The sequence below is a fragment of the Coturnix japonica genome, chromosome 9, assembly GCF_054131305.1.
Source record: "Coturnix japonica strain WE chromosome 9, WE-NBRP24, whole genome shotgun sequence".
Taxonomy (NCBI): domain Eukaryota; kingdom Metazoa; phylum Chordata; class Aves; order Galliformes; family Phasianidae; genus Coturnix; species Coturnix japonica.
The window spans coordinates 29692111-29710826 of NC_140671.1; the positions used below are offsets into that span (position 1 = coordinate 29692111).

At 42.3% G+C, this 18716-nt stretch overlaps 1 protein-coding gene across 1 annotated transcript; it reads right to left on the minus strand.

Annotated features, from left to right (window-relative positions):
* Positions 1–981: 981 nt before the first annotated feature.
* SSU72 (SSU72 homolog, RNA polymerase II CTD phosphatase) lies at positions 982–18112 on the minus strand. Its single transcript, XM_015882214.2, has 5 exons — positions 17969–18112; positions 13784–13927; positions 4075–4214; positions 3038–3156; positions 982–2000 (listed from the first exon to the last, which is right to left on the minus strand). The coding sequence occupies exons 1-5, from the start codon at positions 18046–18048 to the stop codon at positions 1899–1901; spliced, it is 585 nt and encodes a 194-aa protein (XP_015737700.1). The 5' UTR covers positions 18049–18112; the 3' UTR covers positions 982–1898.
* Positions 18113–18716: the final 604 nt, after the last annotated feature.

An 18716-nucleotide genomic window follows, 5' to 3' on the forward strand; every position in this document is an offset into this window, starting at 1 on the left:
CAGACACAGAAATAAAGAGTGAAGGCTTTAGTCCCAGTGCTGCACAGAGAACTCTGCTCCACACACTTAGCACCGTGCCTGCTTGAAATACATCTTTAAAGGGATCAACTGAAGCAGTTCAGTCCCTACAGAACCCTTCTCCTCCCCGGGCTGTAAGGATCCCCATGGCAACAAGCTGTGGCATCAGAGAAGGGAGCAGAAAAGCAGAGGAGGCTGAATGGAATCCTTCAGGAACAAACCAGGACAGGACAAAGCCATACAAAGCCATCCTGCACACCTTATGGGAGCTGCTGCTTCAGCTCCCCATCCCAAAGAGTTCTTGTCTCCTCATTCATTCTCTGCAGGATTTTTCCTCTTTCATTTTTTCACAGCTGAGAAGCAGTGCAAGCGTTGGAGGGATACAAAACATTCCTGCACCCCACGTACCATGCTCTGACCCATTTGGGCACTGGCCAGCACGCAGTGAGTTGTGCCTTCCCCATAGGGCAGCTCAAACCTCATCCAACCCCCCACAGCAGGGACAGGGATGCACAGGATCCCTTTGGGATCGACAGACTTGGAGATGAACAACTTCAAAGAGCAGCAACAGCCTAAAAAGCAGAGCCAGCCCCCAGCATCAGCTTCAGGCACAGGGAAATCAGTGCCCTTACGAAGCCCTAATTCCCCCCTGGAGCTGTCAGAGGGCAGCAGTGAAGCCAGGAGCCCAAGCTCCATTTCATGCCACTTCACTCCTGGCACGTTATAGTTGTCCCCACTTCTCAAAGCATTAAAGAGCTCATAGACTTCACTTGCTCCAAATCCTTTAACAAAACAACCTTTAAGATCTCTTGCCTTTTAGCAGCAGCTCTTTACCGTTCACTTTGGGAACGTCAATATTCGGTCTGCTTTTCGCTTTTAACCCGGTGCTTTTAATTTCTACCAGTTTGCACAAAGAGCCGTTGCTGTGCTCACACGTACACACTCAGCATCCGGACTGCAGGCTGTGACAAACACGTTTATTATTGCTGTATGTGCAGAGATTTCCATTCAACAGACATTTCAGTTAACAAAGCTTCCAACCATTTCTATTAACAGCGGAGTTTGCAGTTTCTCCCCTTCTTCCTTATAGAAGACATACATACAATTGGGCCCTGCTTACAGCCTCAGCCTTATAGTTCAGTCTCACATACAGTAATTCAAAAGCAATTAAAGACCCGAAGAAAGATGCAGTGGAGGCGCCCTAAATCCACGTGGACAAAGCAGTTCGGTTGGGTTCAACACAGGATCAACAACCAAAGGAAGGTGCCCAACACAGCACCTCCAAACCAGGGGCAGCGCAGCTCTTCCAGCTCCCATTGAAACCTTATAGAGCAGTCACAGCTACTCGGCTTCCAGTTCAGAAACAGACAAGCTTTGCAGGTTTTGTGTTATTTTATTGGATGCTTCCAATCTTACATCTAATAATATACAGATAACTCATTGTTCCATTCGTGTCTTCACATCGTTCAGCCATTCTGTCACATTAAAATAATAATATAATAATAATAAAAAAAAGAAAGCACAACTGAAATAAAATAAATTTGTAAGCTGGAAAAAATACATTATAAACTTATATTCTTTATAATTAAGAGCCTACTCGTAAGAATTGAAGTAGGGTTTAAAGGGAATCTTGATTTTCGCTTTTAAATAGGTGGCCTTTGTGCATACTTTGCATATGTACAATTGAGCTGGTATCTCTGCCTGCCTGTGACAGAATACCTGAAACAAAAGCAACCACTGGAAAGGAATCCTGAAGAAAAACTAAACCAAAAAGAGAAAGAAAAAAAATCAATATTCATTTTCCAGGAAAATACAGTATAATCAGAACTTTAAACACATGCTTCTCTCGTTTGTGTTAAGGCCTTGGAGACAGATGTGCTTTAATAAAAGCAGACAGTATGAAGAAAAGTCCTTCCACTTTTCTCCTCAAATTCCTGTAACAGCTCATCTATTTCATTTTCCATGTCTTCTGTGTGCTGTATCTAAACGAGGGGAAGAAAAACAACAATGCTAATTAACCGGGCTCCAAGGATACAATGCAGCTTAGAGAACAGTAACGACTCGATGTTTTTGGCTCACTGTGAAACCTAAATCAGCATGCAGTACCCGACTGTGCAGCAATGGGTGCTTTAATGAGGTTCCCAACATCCCCAAACCCACATGTACTCTGCATCGTGTTCATCTGCACAACCCTCCTTCTCCAACCCACTGAGCTGGCACTGAAGGAGCCTCTTTGTTGAGTAGGCAACATCCATCCTTAGTAGGTAACGGATGGAAGCTGCACAACAGCTACAAGCAGGCTGAACAGATGGCTCACACTTCAAGTCCTTTGGATTCTCTTGGGATTTCTGGATCCTTTGGAAAGGATGAGAATATTTGAGACCAGAATAGATTGCAGAGGCTGGTGTAAAATAAATAGGTGTGTTGCCACACTGGAATAGGTAATACATTGGGCCTGCATGTTGTCAAACAGAGCCTTTGTTCTGATGGTTGCATCAACTGTTTTAAGCCTTATTTAAGCCAAGACATAAGGCCAAGAACACTGAAGGTAGAAGACAGGAGGCACCAGGTTTTCCACATCATACACACAACAGGGTGGTACTCTGAAATACACCCACACACGGTGCTTTTCATGCGTACCGTGATTCAGAAGGCAGCTCTGATGTTTAAATCCCACATGTTACAACTGTCTATTTCTGAGACATTTTAGCCACAAAACGAACATTGTGAATATGGACCCAACAGTGGTGATGTGCAGTGCTTTGTGATGCTGCTTTTAGTGGCAGCTAATGTTGGTTCTGAACACATGCACTGTTCACTTCAGAAACCATCATCTCCATTGCAATTCACCTGCTTGCACAACAGCTCCACAAATAACCTCAATGATTTGCAAAGTTTGGTCTGTTTGACATGGATTTTACTTCATTTTTTCTGCAATTTGCAGCACAAACAAAGCCCAACCCCTGTGCACAGTCAGTGGGGTCACACCAACCCAAGGCAATGAGCCCTCTCTACTTACACACTGGCAGAGCTCACAGATAAGGAAGGCACCCAGCGTTGCCTCCTCATGGTTATCCTGAATGTCCACATTGATCACATGCACTGGCTGACATGTCTCTTGCTCTCTGGAATTTAAGTCTAGTTGAAAACAAAACACACAACAGCAAAACTTTGGGTGGAATGAAATCAAGCTTTACACATTATTCATAAGAAAATGGTTTATTTGGCTTTTTTTAAGGAAAAACAAACAAACAAACAACAAACACGGTCTTATTTCAAGAGGCGGATTTGGGAAACAAAAGAATTTAGATTGTGGAAGGGCCCTGACAGTTCAAGTTCCCAGTTTATCTCCTATCCCTGTGCAGCTTAGCAGCACTTGCTGAGGCCGCCATTTTGAAGTGCCGCCATTTTGAGGTGCCACCATTTTGAGGCGCCGCCATTTTGAGGCCCTGCCTTGCATATCAAGAGCCATTTGGAATTGCTCTAGGTTTCTTCCTTCCACTGGTCAATTACAAAGAGCATTATCATAACACGAGAGGCTGGCAAGCAGTTGCTCTTCACCTCCTATGCTCCGTACTCAAAACACTCCCATAAAACATCTGCTTTTCATTTGAGATGCTGATTGTAACTGGAGACCCACCCATACAATCCCAGGGCACTTTCCCCTATATAACTTATCAATACATCTCAAGTGCTTCATTGAAGCACTCAGAACACTTCATTGCTCAGCTTGAAGAAGCACAAATGTTTCATGCTCCATGCTGATTGCAATATGACCAACAAGAACTAAAAAGACAGGCAACAGCCACTGCCTGTACAATACTGATGTAGTGGGGTGGCCTATGAATGTAAAAAGCACCACCCCCAACTCCAGTCTGCATCCAGCATTTCCAGCTGCTGCTTCCCTGGCACATGTCATCCATGTCAATGGTTTGTGAGCATTTCTCTATGTAGATGCAAGGCTAACAGAGCAGATGTTCCCAGACTTGTAAAGGATGCTGTCAGGGGCACAAGGGGGAGAAGCACTCAAAGTTAACTCTGTTTATCATCCCTTACCTTCTACTACTTGATCATAGACTCTTTCTTCACACGTTAGGATCAAATCAAAAACGTCTTTGCAGTTCTGGAACCTCTCTGGTCGTGGCTTGATTCTCTTATTTCTGTCCAACATATGTAAAATCCCATTCTGTGTGTATCTGAAGTTGTTTGAGTTAAGTACCTTTACTTTAAGAAAAGTCACGTTTTTGAGCAAATGACCAAAACAAGTTAAAAATCACGGGATCTTTAAAATACTTCCCAACCCCCGCCCCCCTCAATTACAAATATAAAGATTAATGACCATTAAACAGATCCCTAAGGCAGAAGCACAACCCCAGTAAGGATAACTCACACAGCCATTGGGTTTTAGAGCACTGTCAGTGTCCCTCATGCAGAGGCAGCTTTAAGTGGCCCTCATTAGATCTTTGTTCTTCAGAACGGCTCCTTTCCTTGGGCAACTGTTCTTATATCCATAATGATTAGAGCACAGACTTACTCAACTATTAATGGATTGACCTGCAGTCACTTGAGTCATGGCCCCCACTACCACAGCCTTGAGGCTGAAGATGACACTCCATACTCCTCTTTCAGACAGCATTCACTGATCCCCATACACATAATCCCCACCCTCTTAGCTTTTTAGGATATGCAGTTTCATTTGGGGCACACCATAGCTGATTGACTAAAACTCTCCAAGGACAAAATGCTATGGGTTTATTATAAATACCAAGGAAGGTCTGAACTAAAGAAATCCGGAAACTGATGCATCTCTTCCTTAGAAGTACCAGATATTTTCAGCCAATCTCACATTTCTAAATTAAAATAGCATGAAGGATAACAGTATATGATTTCTTCAGATAACAGAAGGATTCTGCAGATATATATAAGATATATATATATATAAAAGCTGCTCTCCTCAAGTCCTAGTGCCCAAGGCAGCCAGGTCCATACCTGCTAAGTCAAGATGTTCTTTAATAGCTTTCAAGCAAACAGACTCCTAAAGCACTGAATTCTCTTTAAGTTTTTGAGCGATATTAAAGTCATCCTTGTACCCATGTAAGAGACTACTTTATATGGAAAAGATGTTCAGCTCTCTCATGGATCTACAGCATCCCACTAACTACTTGACTGAAGAAAAAAAGATCTGCTTTGAATTACAAATTCAATGATGCTTTCTCACAGATACATCCTGTCAGTTCTCTATCAGGGAACCGACTTCTGCTGCATTTCTTTTCTTTGGGTCACTCCCAAGCCTTCTACCCTTCTTCCTTCCCAAAAGACTTCATCCTGTATAACTAAGGAATTGTGCTGTACTAAATCAAATGGCTCTCAAACACCAGCACCCACAGCTTCCTCACAGCACCTCTGTAAATCTCCTTTGGTTTGTTATGCTTGGAAATAAATCACATCAGTGCAACTACTACAGATCCCTGGTTATGTATAAGGCATGAAAATGAACCCTAACAGCCATTTTCAGAATACATGCCAACATCTGGCTGCATTGCTGCAACCAGAATCTGACAGCGAGCCCTTTCTGGGCTCTCTAATCCTAATTTCTACATCATGCTGTTGGAAGGAGGGAAAAAAACCCACAACATCCTACACACTTATCTCAGTTCTTTTTTTTCCCTTTCTCCATTTCTAGGATAAGATTCCGCTGGCATCTGTCCTCTAGCTTTCCTGAGCATGGAGACAGAATTACGCATATCCAGAAAACCCACACAGCAAAGCTTGCTGCTTCACACAGTCGAGTTTTCCACTGCCAACTTACAGCTACCCCACGAAAGGGTCCATCTGCCTATATAAGGAAATGGAAATAAGCAGTTAAGATTCATGACGCTTTCATTTTTGGTGGTCTGAAATCTATTTTTCATTGGAGAAAAAAAGCACAAACTAACAGCACAGCACCCTTTCAGCAGGCAGGGGGACCTGATCTGACTGTTCTCAATGCATAGTCATAACCCAGCTTCATTCTTGTCATGAGCTCAGGTAAAAGTCAGCACATTGTATCTCATTCACGGTGATTCAAACATTAGTGCTATCTCCCCATCTCTGCATGTGAACAACAGGCTCAATCTCTGTGCAGCCATCTTTGGTAACAAGTTATTCCAAGCTCCATTTTGGAAGCTATTATTTTTTTAAAGGAAAATAAGATTGCTTTTAGAAATTCTTGTCTCTCCGTGAAGAATCAGAGGCAGTCAAGGCATTCTCTTCTTTAAACCAAACAGCAGAACTTACTAGGAAGGTGATACGTGTCTCTCAAGGGCAGACAGTACTTGAGAAAGAGTTGTTCCTGAATAAGAGATGGTAGATTCCCTGAAGAACTACATACCAAGATGAATCCCCCTGATACACTGACGTGGACTGTCAGCACCTGAAAGAGCAGTACATCATCTGCACTAAAAGAACCCAGTGCATCAGATCTGACTTCTCATAACCAAGAACTTCCTTCCCTTGTTAAACATGAAGAGCCATCTACACGTCACCCTGTGTTCGACTTGCCATCTCTTCCAGCCATCAGTGTTTTATGTCAGATACACTTCCCAGGTAAAGCCACAAGAGGACACTAAGAGGAAACAAACCTCAGAAATAAGACAAAATTACAAGGAAGCACTGGCTGTAAATGAGCTTCTTTTTAAACCACTGAAGGAGTTTATAGAATGTAAATGCAAAAAAAATGAGTTTTATTTGCATTAAACAAATTGTTAGAACATAAAACATAACACAAAATACAGGGTACAGAAAGCAACTAGACTGCACACAGATTATTATGGGTTATGTTTAGATAGCTCCTACTTGAGATTGACAAAAAAGCAACAGATTAGAGAAGAAAAGACCAGGAAGTTTGGATAAATCCCAAGATCAGACAAAGGCTGAAACACTACACAACAGCAGACATGTTCAGTGTCTGCCACAGTGCAAGGCTGCTGCTGCTTTCCTCAGAGTAATAAGAATTAAGAGTAGCTATCAACTTTAAGTCTAATTATTACTGGGTGTCTTTTCTAGCATCTACTGTGATGAGGCCTCCCGCTTAACAACTCAGTTTTGAGGTAAAACAAAACCCCAATATTCCAACTGAGAAATTCAGAAAAATAGGAAGGACTAAAAGATGGATACAGCCAGATGAGCTGTGGCTCCCATTAAGCTGTTGCTCAGCAGAGCTCAGCATCCAGCTGGAACGAGAAAGCTCTATTAAATCAGCAGGGAAATTTCAATAGTCCAGCCTCATAGCCTGACATTCAGAGAAGGACAGACAGGAACCATCACCATCTCGGGCCACCTAAGTCGCATGTTTATAAGGAATGTCTATCTCAGAACTCTAAAATATCACCTGAATACCAAGCAGCACCATGTAAGAAAAGCAAGCAACAAAACAACTTAATGCCTACTTCTTTACGATGTTTTAGAATATGATGCTGAGTTTTAAGAATCAGATTTTACACCACTGTTGCTGAACAGGGTTGAATTTTATAGTAGCAATCACTGCATGTGAACAAGGTATTTTCAGAAGTATTTTCCATACCTTGAGAGGAAGTTCAGAGGAATCCAACCATGCAGGTTTCGAAGGTTGTAAGTAAACATCAACATCCCAGCTCACTGAGGAAAGTCTTCCTTGACAGTCAGTGAACAAGAATCCAGTGCATCTGCTGCCGAGCTACCTTGTTCCAATCCTTCCACCCTCCATAAAAAGAAAAAAGCCATGATCTGAAACATCCCTTTCTTCCCCTTGGTATGAGGGCAGCCAACATATCAAGACACACAGATGACTAATCTTAGAAAACCAATACACTGTCTTAAGTTAAAAACCTATGGATTAAAAAAACCAAACCCTACTGATGACTGAAGGATCAATAAGTTTCATTGTTAACTTCTAGAAGCTGATAAAAAAGCCCATCAGCAGCATAGCCTGAAAATTTTGGAGTGTGTAATCAGTCACCTAAAATAGAGACCAATCTATTAAACATAACTGGGTAAAACCCATTTGATAAAATGTATACACACTTATGAAAAACCATCTCTGAAGTAATGGCTGACAGCCAAAGCTTCCACATCTTCCAACAGATTTGACATGGCCATTATTCACTTTCACGTAGCTGCCATCATACTCAGAAACTGCAATTCTTCTTTCTGAAGAACAGCAGTAGAGCAGAAGTCTCATGAATGGCAGCCACAGGTCTTTCCCATATCAATTTATTTATTAAAATCTGGGTTAAGAAGAAGGTGCATTATAGTTCAGCCTGCTTGGCAAATGGCTTAGAGGGAGTAACTACCCAACCTCCTTCCACCTGCCGAACCACTTACTTTTACAGGAAATAAAAGACCAAAAAGGCACCTGAACTATCATTTCTGCTTTCCAGGCAGCTGTAATTACTGCTGCAAGAACTGTCTACATTCTGGAATATGAACTGTCTTTCGTTTGGCAAGGAAACAGCATTTTTAGTACAAATGAGTTTGTTCATAAGTCTTTTGTGGTACCGTGCAACGCACAGTCCAAAAACTGAAAATTACATCCCAAAATATCACAGAAATTCTAATTTGGGTTAAGTATTTCTGATAATGTTGGTGCCCACATTAATGACTTGCAGAGGAATGAGTAAGCAATGAAAAGCAAGTGACATTTCAAAGGTCAACACTTCTAAGTTGCGCAGATAAAATCCTGCTGAGCAAGCTCACAGCAGCTGGTCCATAACCACCAGTCCAATAATAACATGGTGGCCATGCTACTTCAATTCTGGCTGAGTCCTAAAGCTGAGGGCTATGAGCCCACACATCTCTGGGAGAACTAATACCTTAGTTTAGCCTATAGAACCAGACAGTGACTTGAAAGATGAAACTGTACCTGAGGTTGAAACTGGGCAGAAATAAGCCTTCAAAGGGGAAGAAGGGAAGCAAAGGTGTGAAGGAGAGATATGACAGATGTACTGAAGGGACCATCAGAACAAGAAGAATATCAAAGGCAGACCTGACTTCAAAGACGTGGCATGTTTGATGGCACAGTCAAACATCTGGCTACGCACAGCATCCAATCAGCATTCCAAGTGGAGTTTGATTTCAATTGCTAAAACCTAAGAAATGGCCTGTCATCTCAGCAAGGTTCCTCACAACTACTAACAGGGCCACAAGGTGACATGGATGTGTAACAAAGGGATAAAGAAGTCAACATCAGGACCAGGTGGTAAGCAAGGGGAAACAGAAGATGGTGATTAAGTAACACACATTGCTTTTGGATGCTCCTTGGATGTAGAAACTAATGCCAGGCTTCAAAAGATGAGCAAGTGCCATGAGCAGGTGGACGAAGGGGAAACAGGCTTACAGTCAGAAGCATATAGATTTGCAAAAACACACCTCTCAGACTGTTCAAATCCAGTTTAAACACTCCATCCTCTAATACTAAGAGTATTAAAGTACTTTGAAAGATGTGTAAGAAAGAAAATGAGCCTCACACTGCAACGCGTTCAAGAGGAGACTGCAGTGGCTTCAGTCACACAGAGATCCAGCAGCTGCTCCACTGACCACTGCAATGCCAGTCCAGAACAGCAGCTGTTCATCAGTTCCAAATTCAGAACGAAAAGCAAACAAAAATGTAAGAGAAATACATGCATGAAGGGCTTACCTGGAGTGGAATTTGAGTAAGTTACTCTTGAAAAAAAGGAATCCTCAAGAGTGAGCTGCATGGCCTCAACGAGCACGATGCAGATGCTCTGTAGAGCTCACTAGTCCTCCTGTGTGTCCATGCAGTGGTTTCTTTCCCTGCTATGCAACTCACAGTTGCTTTGTACAGCCTCCAGGAAGGTGGTCCAATATAAATTCTCCATACATTAGGCAGGTTCATCAATCCAGAAATATCATGAATTATTGCTCAATTATTATGAATTCTAGAGTTAATGTGGCAAAACTTTCTGCAATGGATAAATGGTATTCAAAATAAAGCTGGAAGTGTTTTACAGTAAAACATTCACAACTTCTCTTCCAGCAGCTCTCCCCCCATCAATACCAGCACAGCCATCATCTTATTCCATGGATACCAGTACCATGTTTCTTCACTACAGATAACAAAGCATAGCCAGCATGGCTGGCAAAAACAACTTAGCTACAAACATGTTAAAAATAATAAAAAATTAAGAGAACCAGAATTTACAGAGTAAAAGTCCCAGATCCTATCACCAAGCAATAACTTCAAGTGGTAAGACCTGAAACTGAGTTTGATGAAATACTGTACAAGGAAAATCCCTGCTGTTTTTACCACTCTGTGCTGCACCTTTCGTTTTCACTGTACATTTCCTATGGCAGCTATAATCTGGTTCTGCTTGCCCCGTTAGTAAGAAAACTAAGAAGCAAAGAGAAAGGATCTTATTCCTGGTACCACTACACTATGATCACCTATTTCCAGCTTATGCTTTTTCTTGAAAAAGCAGACATTAATTTGAGCTCTATTACGATGTGAATAAATTGGGAACTTCTCTATTTTATAACCACATATTGTGTACACTGCAAAATCATTTATGGGGTTAAAAACCAAGACTATGCTTGGTTTTCAGAGTGCAAGAGGGTATCAAACCACTGTGGGTAAAGGAAGAGCATCAACTGTGCATTGGCCATCGGGCACTAAGAACCAGAAGTCTGCCTCCTATATTTTCTTCCAGTAGATGCTGTCCTGCAGACAAGACTGTGCGAGTCTCCTGACTCAGAGAGCAAGTTGGGCTGTATGATGTTTAACAAACTGAAAGAGGAAAACAAATCAAATGAAACAGCAATCGACTAATTCGATTACTCCTTTATCTAGTAGCCAAATAGTCATCAGCCAAAATGAATGAAAATATAGAGGCTTCCCAGATTTCCAAAGGAGCTCGAGTAGTTTGAGTAGTTAAGAAGGGAACCAAGCAGGAAAAAAAATACTAAGTAACTGCAGAAAAACAACAAATTAACTGTAATGCAATTATCAGTCTCTTCAGAGGAGGAGTGGAATAAAAGAGGAAAATGGTAATCTAATGCCAGAAAAAGGTCACGGAATCATAAAGGTTGGAAAAATCACTAAGATCATCTATCTAGACCAACGGCAATAAAGATAAGACAGGACAACTTACTCCAGGAAGAATGGGTTTAAACTACCTGAATCTGAATTAGTCAAAGTCACAGATGTATACTGAAAACGGCAGAAAAGCATCAAAAACACAGCTAAGCAGTGAGATTCAAGACATTCTTTTGATACTAAAGCCCCAGAAAATAAAGGTCCAGATTGGAGTTCAGAAAGAAAATCTGCTTTATACTTTCAACGAACTTTATCAGAAGTCTTACAGCTGTTTGCTTACTTACCAGGCTAAGAAAGTAGAACAAAGCTACTCCTTACTAACTAGCTTCTCCATACCAGCTTACTCCATCAGGATAGACATATGTAAGTTTTCTTCAGTTGCACCCTGTGAAAATCTCATGCATACTTGAACCTATTTCAGATTTTTCCCCCCCAATTCAAGTGCCTGTGTTTGCTTCAGACCCCCCCCTATTTTCCTCCACTGATACTCTACCGCAATGCACCTTAGCAGTTAAAACAGCAAAGGGCAAAGCAGGAGGAAGACTGCAGGATAAACCAGGGTTAAGGGTCAGCCAAGTGGAGTCTATAATGCTACAAATATTTACTGGCAAAGCAGTTTGTATATGACAAGTGCTCCCACTTGTTACGAATAGGAAGGATACCATAAACAAAAGAAAACTCAACATCAGCAATAGCACAAGAAATACTGTAGGCCATCCTAATAAGAGTTCACAGAGAAAATCTACACTGCATTCACCTATAATACTAATTGTTTTGAGTTGCTGGGTCAAAAAATAATCCTACATCCTTGACTGAGATGCACCAAACCAGCTTTTTCCTTAATTCCTAACATTTTTTCCAAGTCTGTGTTTGGTTTGTGGGGTTGATGCAGAACTGCAGAAGCTCATTCCTGGTTGAGACCAGAGCCTTCTGAAAACAGGGGGCCATCTCCTTGGCTGGCCAACAGGGAACACGCCAAGTCCCTTGCAGCCACAGTTTCATTGAGTATCTGGTGCTCTTCATGCTTTGGATTTGTGCCCCATCACTGAAATATGGGAACAAGCTGACACTCACTGAGACACACCACTTCAAAACACATGGCAGGCTAGAGAACAGGATGAACTTAACCCTAGAAATGACACATCAGTTTTCCCATGTCAATTATACCCCAAGCCCCTCAGAAGAGCAGGCCCTCCCCACTTACTGCAGGCAATGTGTGCACGCCTCTCATCTCTATGATCCAAAGCTAACAAAAATCTACCTTAACTGAGAACCCACAATACCTTCACAAAAAGCTACTCCATGGCTCTATGACAAGAACGTGCCTGGTCTGGGTTATTATGGGAGTATATGGTTATTATGGGAGCTGCAAATACATTTGGGGAGCACAGTCATCATCTCCAGCATGGAGAAGAACAAGCATGGCAACTCCAAAACGTGCTGAATGGAGGAAACTAGACTGGTTTTCTGAAAGCAATGCCATATTCAGACATACAGTGCAGCAGCAGCAAAGAATGCAATGAGGTGCTGATAAAAATTATGGCTCAATTCAGGTAATTTTCTTTTGAAGCAATTCATTTTTAATCAAGAACTGGCATACCTCAGTAAGATGTGTTTGTAAAGCTTTCCTTGTATCAGCAGAGGGATACAAAAAAAATGCATATTATAGACATGATGCATTCAGACTATGTCCTGCATTTTAAAATTATGACTAGTCCTGTTATTTGGGGGGAAAAAAAAGACATTTAATTAAGTATTTCTTGAAAAAAGAGCCACTAATGAGCATTAGAGAATCAATACCCCTCTGCAAGGGACACAATATGTGTGGAACGCTATGGAGAAAGGTATTCCAATGTATGACCAGTATTCACTGTGCTGTACAGCTTTACCAAACAGCCCAGCCTTTTTTTAAACAGGGATTTCTGAAGGTTCTGTTTTTCCAGCCGAAATTCAGTGGATATTGGATAGTCTCTCTAGGGTAAGGGATCTCTTTCACATTTAAACCCCAAACAGGGAAACAGGGGAAAAAAAAAGAGTACCTAAAACAAGTGCCCTGATTGTGCAACATAATCACATGGGCTTCCTTCTTAAATTAAAAAAACCAGCCATTTTAAAATAAGGTTTAGTGTGCATAACCCTGATCACCTCTGCTCCCCAGGATTAAGAATGTTACTGTGCTTTCCTATGTCCTTGCTTTAAAATATCCTGCAGGAATTTTTTGGTGTTCAGATCATATCAAGTAGCTCTTGTTGAATAGAGTGAGTTCTTTAATGAAAGTATCTTCTCTCCCAGAGAAAGTATATTGTAAACCTTACCTGTGGGTTTGAACTAAATACTACTTTAATCTTGAGGCAGCAGCTCTCGGCATGACCACTGTCAGGAACAGTCTTTGCACTGGGGAAGTATGACCCACAGTGCTGAGGAGGCAATGGACAACCTGTGACAGGCTCAGTGTGCTTTCCTTCAATAGGTAAACATGATAACATGCTACAAAAGAGAGTTCTGAATGAGTACACTGTAACTTGACTATGAGAGGCCCTTGGTAAAAAACCTCCTATGAACTTAAAAACATATTAAGCTTGTAGTTAAGTAATCATATATTCCTAGTGCATAATGCCAAATAATGAATTACACCTTTTGAGGAGAACCATATTGGATTTTTTTTTTCTTTTTTTTAAGGCCATGCCATAGGGATACAGTTCTTTGTCTTTCCTAAGCAGATCATTGTACATCTGATCATATGTTGTTTTGAAATCATAAACATTTGGCTTGTCCGGTGCTGGTCCTGGCAGTTTCACGTGAGTTCCTGTTCCAAAGGATCTGACGCTGAATCCTCGTTTGCTGAAAGACAGTGAGGGAGGGGAGGGAAGCATTAATTAGGCTGGATGGATTTCAACTACTAAAGTACAATCAGTAGTCCGAATATATTTCCACCTTTACAGGTATAGTTACAACGTTCTTAGATTTACAGCACAGCAGTAGGCAGAAATCTGAGAGAGGCAGTGCACACAAAAAAACCCCACTTCAATATCACTTCAGATGTCTCTGTACAGAATGTAAGGTAACTAATGACTGCTTTCTGAAACACACCTTTGTCCAAAGGACAAAAAAATGCTAATAGGAACAACTTAATGATTTCTAACTTTTATTGTGTCTTTTCCTCCCCTCAAAAAAAAACCATACATTAAAATAGAGATGCAGGGCCATGGACTGTGACCAGAAAAAAACCCCAAACATTCCTAAAGGATCACAGCCAGAAGGAGCAGAGCCTTCAGCAAAGCCACGTAAATCCAGTTAACAATCAGCTCTGAGAGGTTACCAACCATTCTCTGAAAGGTTGTGATTCAGCCAATAGAACAGTCAGTCATCCCCAGACATAACTACCCCAACAACCAGCTTTTATTCTCTTTCTGAACTTCACCATCTAAAGATGGAGGAAGATTATCTGCATGGGATGGAGGCGGACCTTTAAACCTTTAAAAGTGGCACAGATATTCTGCTAGCTTGCACCTACAACTCTTGGCTAAGCCAGGAATACCTTCATTCCATTCTTACACATGTAGTACTTCATAATTATTTAACAAGAAGAGCCAGGAATCTGCCTGTCTTGGAGCTAATACCATAACATTGGGTTTTGTTGGGTTGTCTTTCCTCCAATTAACCTAAACACACCTAACCAAACCACACTGATATTAAGCAGCACTACAATCTGTTTTCTTGGATAATCTAGAAGAGGTTGCTCCATACGGTCCAATGTAGAAAAGCACATGGCAGAACACTGTCACTACTGGCCAGAAGGCTGAAACATTTGGCTTTAGACTCCTAAAACAGGTCAAGACTGTGGCTTAACCTCAGGCATTTCAAGGATCACAACTGCTATTTCCAAATACAGAAAGGAAGTGTTCAAACTAATTAGGAAATCCACAGTCCTCTCTCTTAATTTTCACTTTAATATTAAGCTCTGAAATAGGCTGACTTTGGTCACTCACATTAAGAAGTTCATCTCCAACTGTCAGAAGTGCTCCTGAAGTTCACATAATCTCCTATCAATCAAAGCAAATCTGCAGTTTTAAGCATCTAAAGTGCACAGCTCAACACTGAGAGGTGCTTTGCTGAGGAGCTGGAACACACACCTCACCTGGAATAACTCCATGCTACGTCACGGGCATAAGGCAGCACACAGCTTTTACATTAGTTATGCATTAAGTGCACTGTTATGAAATACTCTGAGCATGTTTCATCATACTTCTTGCAACACAGGGGGAGGGGGACACAATGACACTGCCTGCACTGCCACATTACTCAACAGCCTGCTCTTGTTGAGCAGCTGGACAGACCGAGTTGAGTGAATCATCGTGTATTTATTCTTCTGTTGCCCAGACTTTAAACGATGATTATTTTCTACAAGACAACATCTAGCTAACATTTGGTTTGGGTTTAGCAAAACCACCCAGAAAATAGAAAAAAAATAATGGCTTTATTCAGCTTTACCAGAAGAATAATTAGCAAAGGGACTCCTAAATCACTTCCAAAATACCTTATGCCATTCAAGCAGTTAAAAAGAATAAAAATCACATCGTTACACAGCAGGAAAGGAAGCACTGCTAAGTGATTTTGATCACAAAAGCCTTGAAAACATCAACAACACGCTGTACTGTACCACTGATCAGTGATAAGCTGTCAAATTAAAGTGCTATGTTAAAGCACTCCCTCCTTCTGAAGGATTGAAGGAGGCAATTCATGACTCCTTGAATTAAAGGACGTAGGTTCCAATTCCCATTTGGCAGCACTAAGCTGCTGACAGGCTTCAGTGAAGGAGCTGTGACTGACCTACCTAACTATATCATAAGGGTGTAACTCAAGCTCTTTTACTTAGAAAAAGCTGAGCTATAAATCACATCATTAACATGACATTTCAGTTTGGCCTACTGGGGGTGCAACTTGTAAGAGTTTACTGCCTTTGAGATATTCCATATTCACATCCCCAACTTCTTAGGGCACTTTGTTTCCTAAAAACAGGAGGAGCATATTTGTAACTTAAGCACATACAGATATCCTACCAGCTTCCATCACCAGAATAACAGAGAGAAACTGAAGCATGGAGGCAGAGACAGGATATCTATGCCATAAAACCTCCTAACTACAAAGCTACCAGAGCACCTGCTATACACTGGGGAGCCTGAAGTGATCATTTCCTTTTCCAGGCCAACTGTGCACAACTAAATATACACAAATGGACATGCAGAAGTTGTCTACCAAGGCCTGCACTGACATCAAGGTTTACAGCTTTAAGGAAGGATTCCATCTCCCTGCATAGTCCCTGTTTCACTTCTCACCCCTGTTTCTCTACAAACTGAATAAGAACAATTACTCAGATCACTTTCTTTTAGTCACCTGTGGTTCTTTTGTATTTGGCCTTGAAGTTACAATCACAAACTCCCTTTGTTTTAAACACTCTTCCCAGCTGTTCTTCCTCTTTTAGTCACATGCTTCCTCAGAAGCACAGAGCAGAGTTGATAGACTGCCTTACATACAAGACTTGGAGCCAATGCTGACTTCTTCCTGAGCTTTAAAGGCAAACGCCTTTCTTGCTAATCCTAATTACACAAGGTGATACTGCTCACAAGCCTCTACAAAATGACATTTGATTTCTCCTAATTACAATCTCAATGGAGAAGATGCTTCCAAAAAGCATTTCCTTGCAGTATTTGCCAGTAGATTATCAGTCACGATGGAAGGGATTATTTATTCTGCAAAAACAGAGAGAAATAAAAAGGCTTGATATTAAAAACTAACTCTCCTGCACCTTGAGGACTCAGTCTTCGGTTAATATTCAGTTCAGACAATATAGTTAGCAGATAACAGAAAAACCAGCACCACTTTCCCATTACTCATCAAAATACATGCTGGTCACCTTGTTTTTTATCTGAACTGCATCAAGTAACACCTGATGCAAGTATTTGCACTAACAGCATCATATGCTCACAGTAAGATGGCTGTCAGACCAGGTATTTCCATTATTTATTCCTTTCATAGTTGGACACGTACCACATAATTTACACCTTGTTGCTTGAGTGACTATGCCAGTAATACACTTTATGTGAATGCTAACTTTGTGTAACCTTAATAAGGGGGAAAAAAAGGCCTTTATCGTGTCCCCATGTTGCATAGGAAAGTGTCAGAAACGGTTTCTGGCAGATCAGGTCTCTCCTGTCGTTCCACCCACCCTTCATCACTGCCTCCCATCTCCCCTTTTGAACTCAGGCAACCTGAAAGCCCTCTTTGTGCTAAAGAAACTCTCACTATTTCTGATGTCCAACATCCTGAATCAAATACTTCACACGCAGTTTTCCTGCGAAGGGTAAACGCTCACTTTCAACATCTAGACTTCATAGATATGAGGGAAGGGGGAGGAGGAATACGATTAAGCTTCACGATGCCGAGATATAGAAGCTGTTCCGTGCCTGTCCATTGCACCAGCTCAAGTTTGGCAGCACCAGCTCAAGTTTGGCAGTACCGGGTACGACGATCCTCTGGCAGCTCCGGACCCATGGCTGGGGCTGTCCCAGCGAACCCACCTGGAGCCGGGGCCGAAGAAAAGAGGACACAAACAAGAACGGAACCCCCGGGCTGCGGGCCAGGGGGGTCTGGCGCAGGCCGAGCACGGCTATAAATCCGCAGCCGGCTCCTCGCCGCCCCCAGAGCCCAATTGAGCCTGAGGAAGGTCCCGAAGCCCCGATCGGAGCCATAATGCGGTGCCGAAGGGCAACCCGCGATACGAGCTCGGCCTACAAGGCCCAGCAAGCTGACGGCGGGCCCAGCGACAGGCCAGGCCTCGCCGCCCCCGACCTGAAGGAGGCGTTTAATGCAGGGCCTGGTTACCTGAGGATATTGTGGGCCTCCATGCTGCGGTTCTGGTTGCTCGAGCACACCACGGCCACACGGAGCGGCGAGGAAGGCATGGCGGAGCAGGGAAGAGCCCAGCTCGTTCCCTCAGCCTGGCGCTGCCCCGCCGGCCGCTCGCACAAAATGGCGGCCGCGATGCGACGGCGGGAGGAGCCGGGACGTGTCGGCGGGGCCAACCGTGCAATGGGCGGCAACGAATGTACCAGAGGGGAGGAGTGAGGGTTGGGATGGAGGAAGCAGGGTTGGATGTGGTCTCACAGCCTCAAGAAGCTTTATTTATTTATTTTATTTGTTATTAAGTTCACATCTTTCTCGTTGGGTCCTTTCCCAGCGCTAGGTGGCAGCGCGATATTGCGATGTGAGGAGCCCGCACACAACAGGCCGCTGCCCCCTCAGAGCTGAAATTGAAGCGGTTCTATCCATGTTATCCTTGAGCACATAAAGGCCGTGGAGCTGTAATTCAGCATCCTGACACTAATTTACTGCTGCCTGGACAGGGCAGGAATGATGAGAGCTCCGTGTGATGCTCTGTGTGCTTTGGGAATTGCTGCAAGTACTGGATAAAGCTTTAACTGTGCAATCAAAGAAGGCTTGTGGAAGGCAAATTAATTTCAAGTCTATATGTGTGTAATCTTTGCCATATTGCCCATTTCTACATTTCTCACAGTGAAAAAAAAACCAACAAGAAAAAAGCCCTGCTAGTTAGTAATGAGTTGGCAGACAT

What these genes read in the sequence shown, in the direction of transcription:
- SSU72 (XM_015882214.2), bottom strand. Translation starts at nt 18,048, where the DNA reads ATGCCTTCCTCGCCGCTCCGTGTGGCCGTGGTGTGCTCGAGCAACCAG. An exon ending in CTTAGGAAAGACAAAGAACT is followed by an intron (nt 4,215 to 13,783) that starts GTATCCCTATGG and finishes AAACAACTTCAG; the next exon opens with ATACACACAGAATGGGATTT. An exon ending in TCTGTGAGCTCTGCCAGTGT is followed by an intron (nt 2,001 to 3,037) that starts GTAAGTAGAGAG and finishes CCCCTCGTTTAG; the next exon opens with ATACAGCACACAGAAGACAT.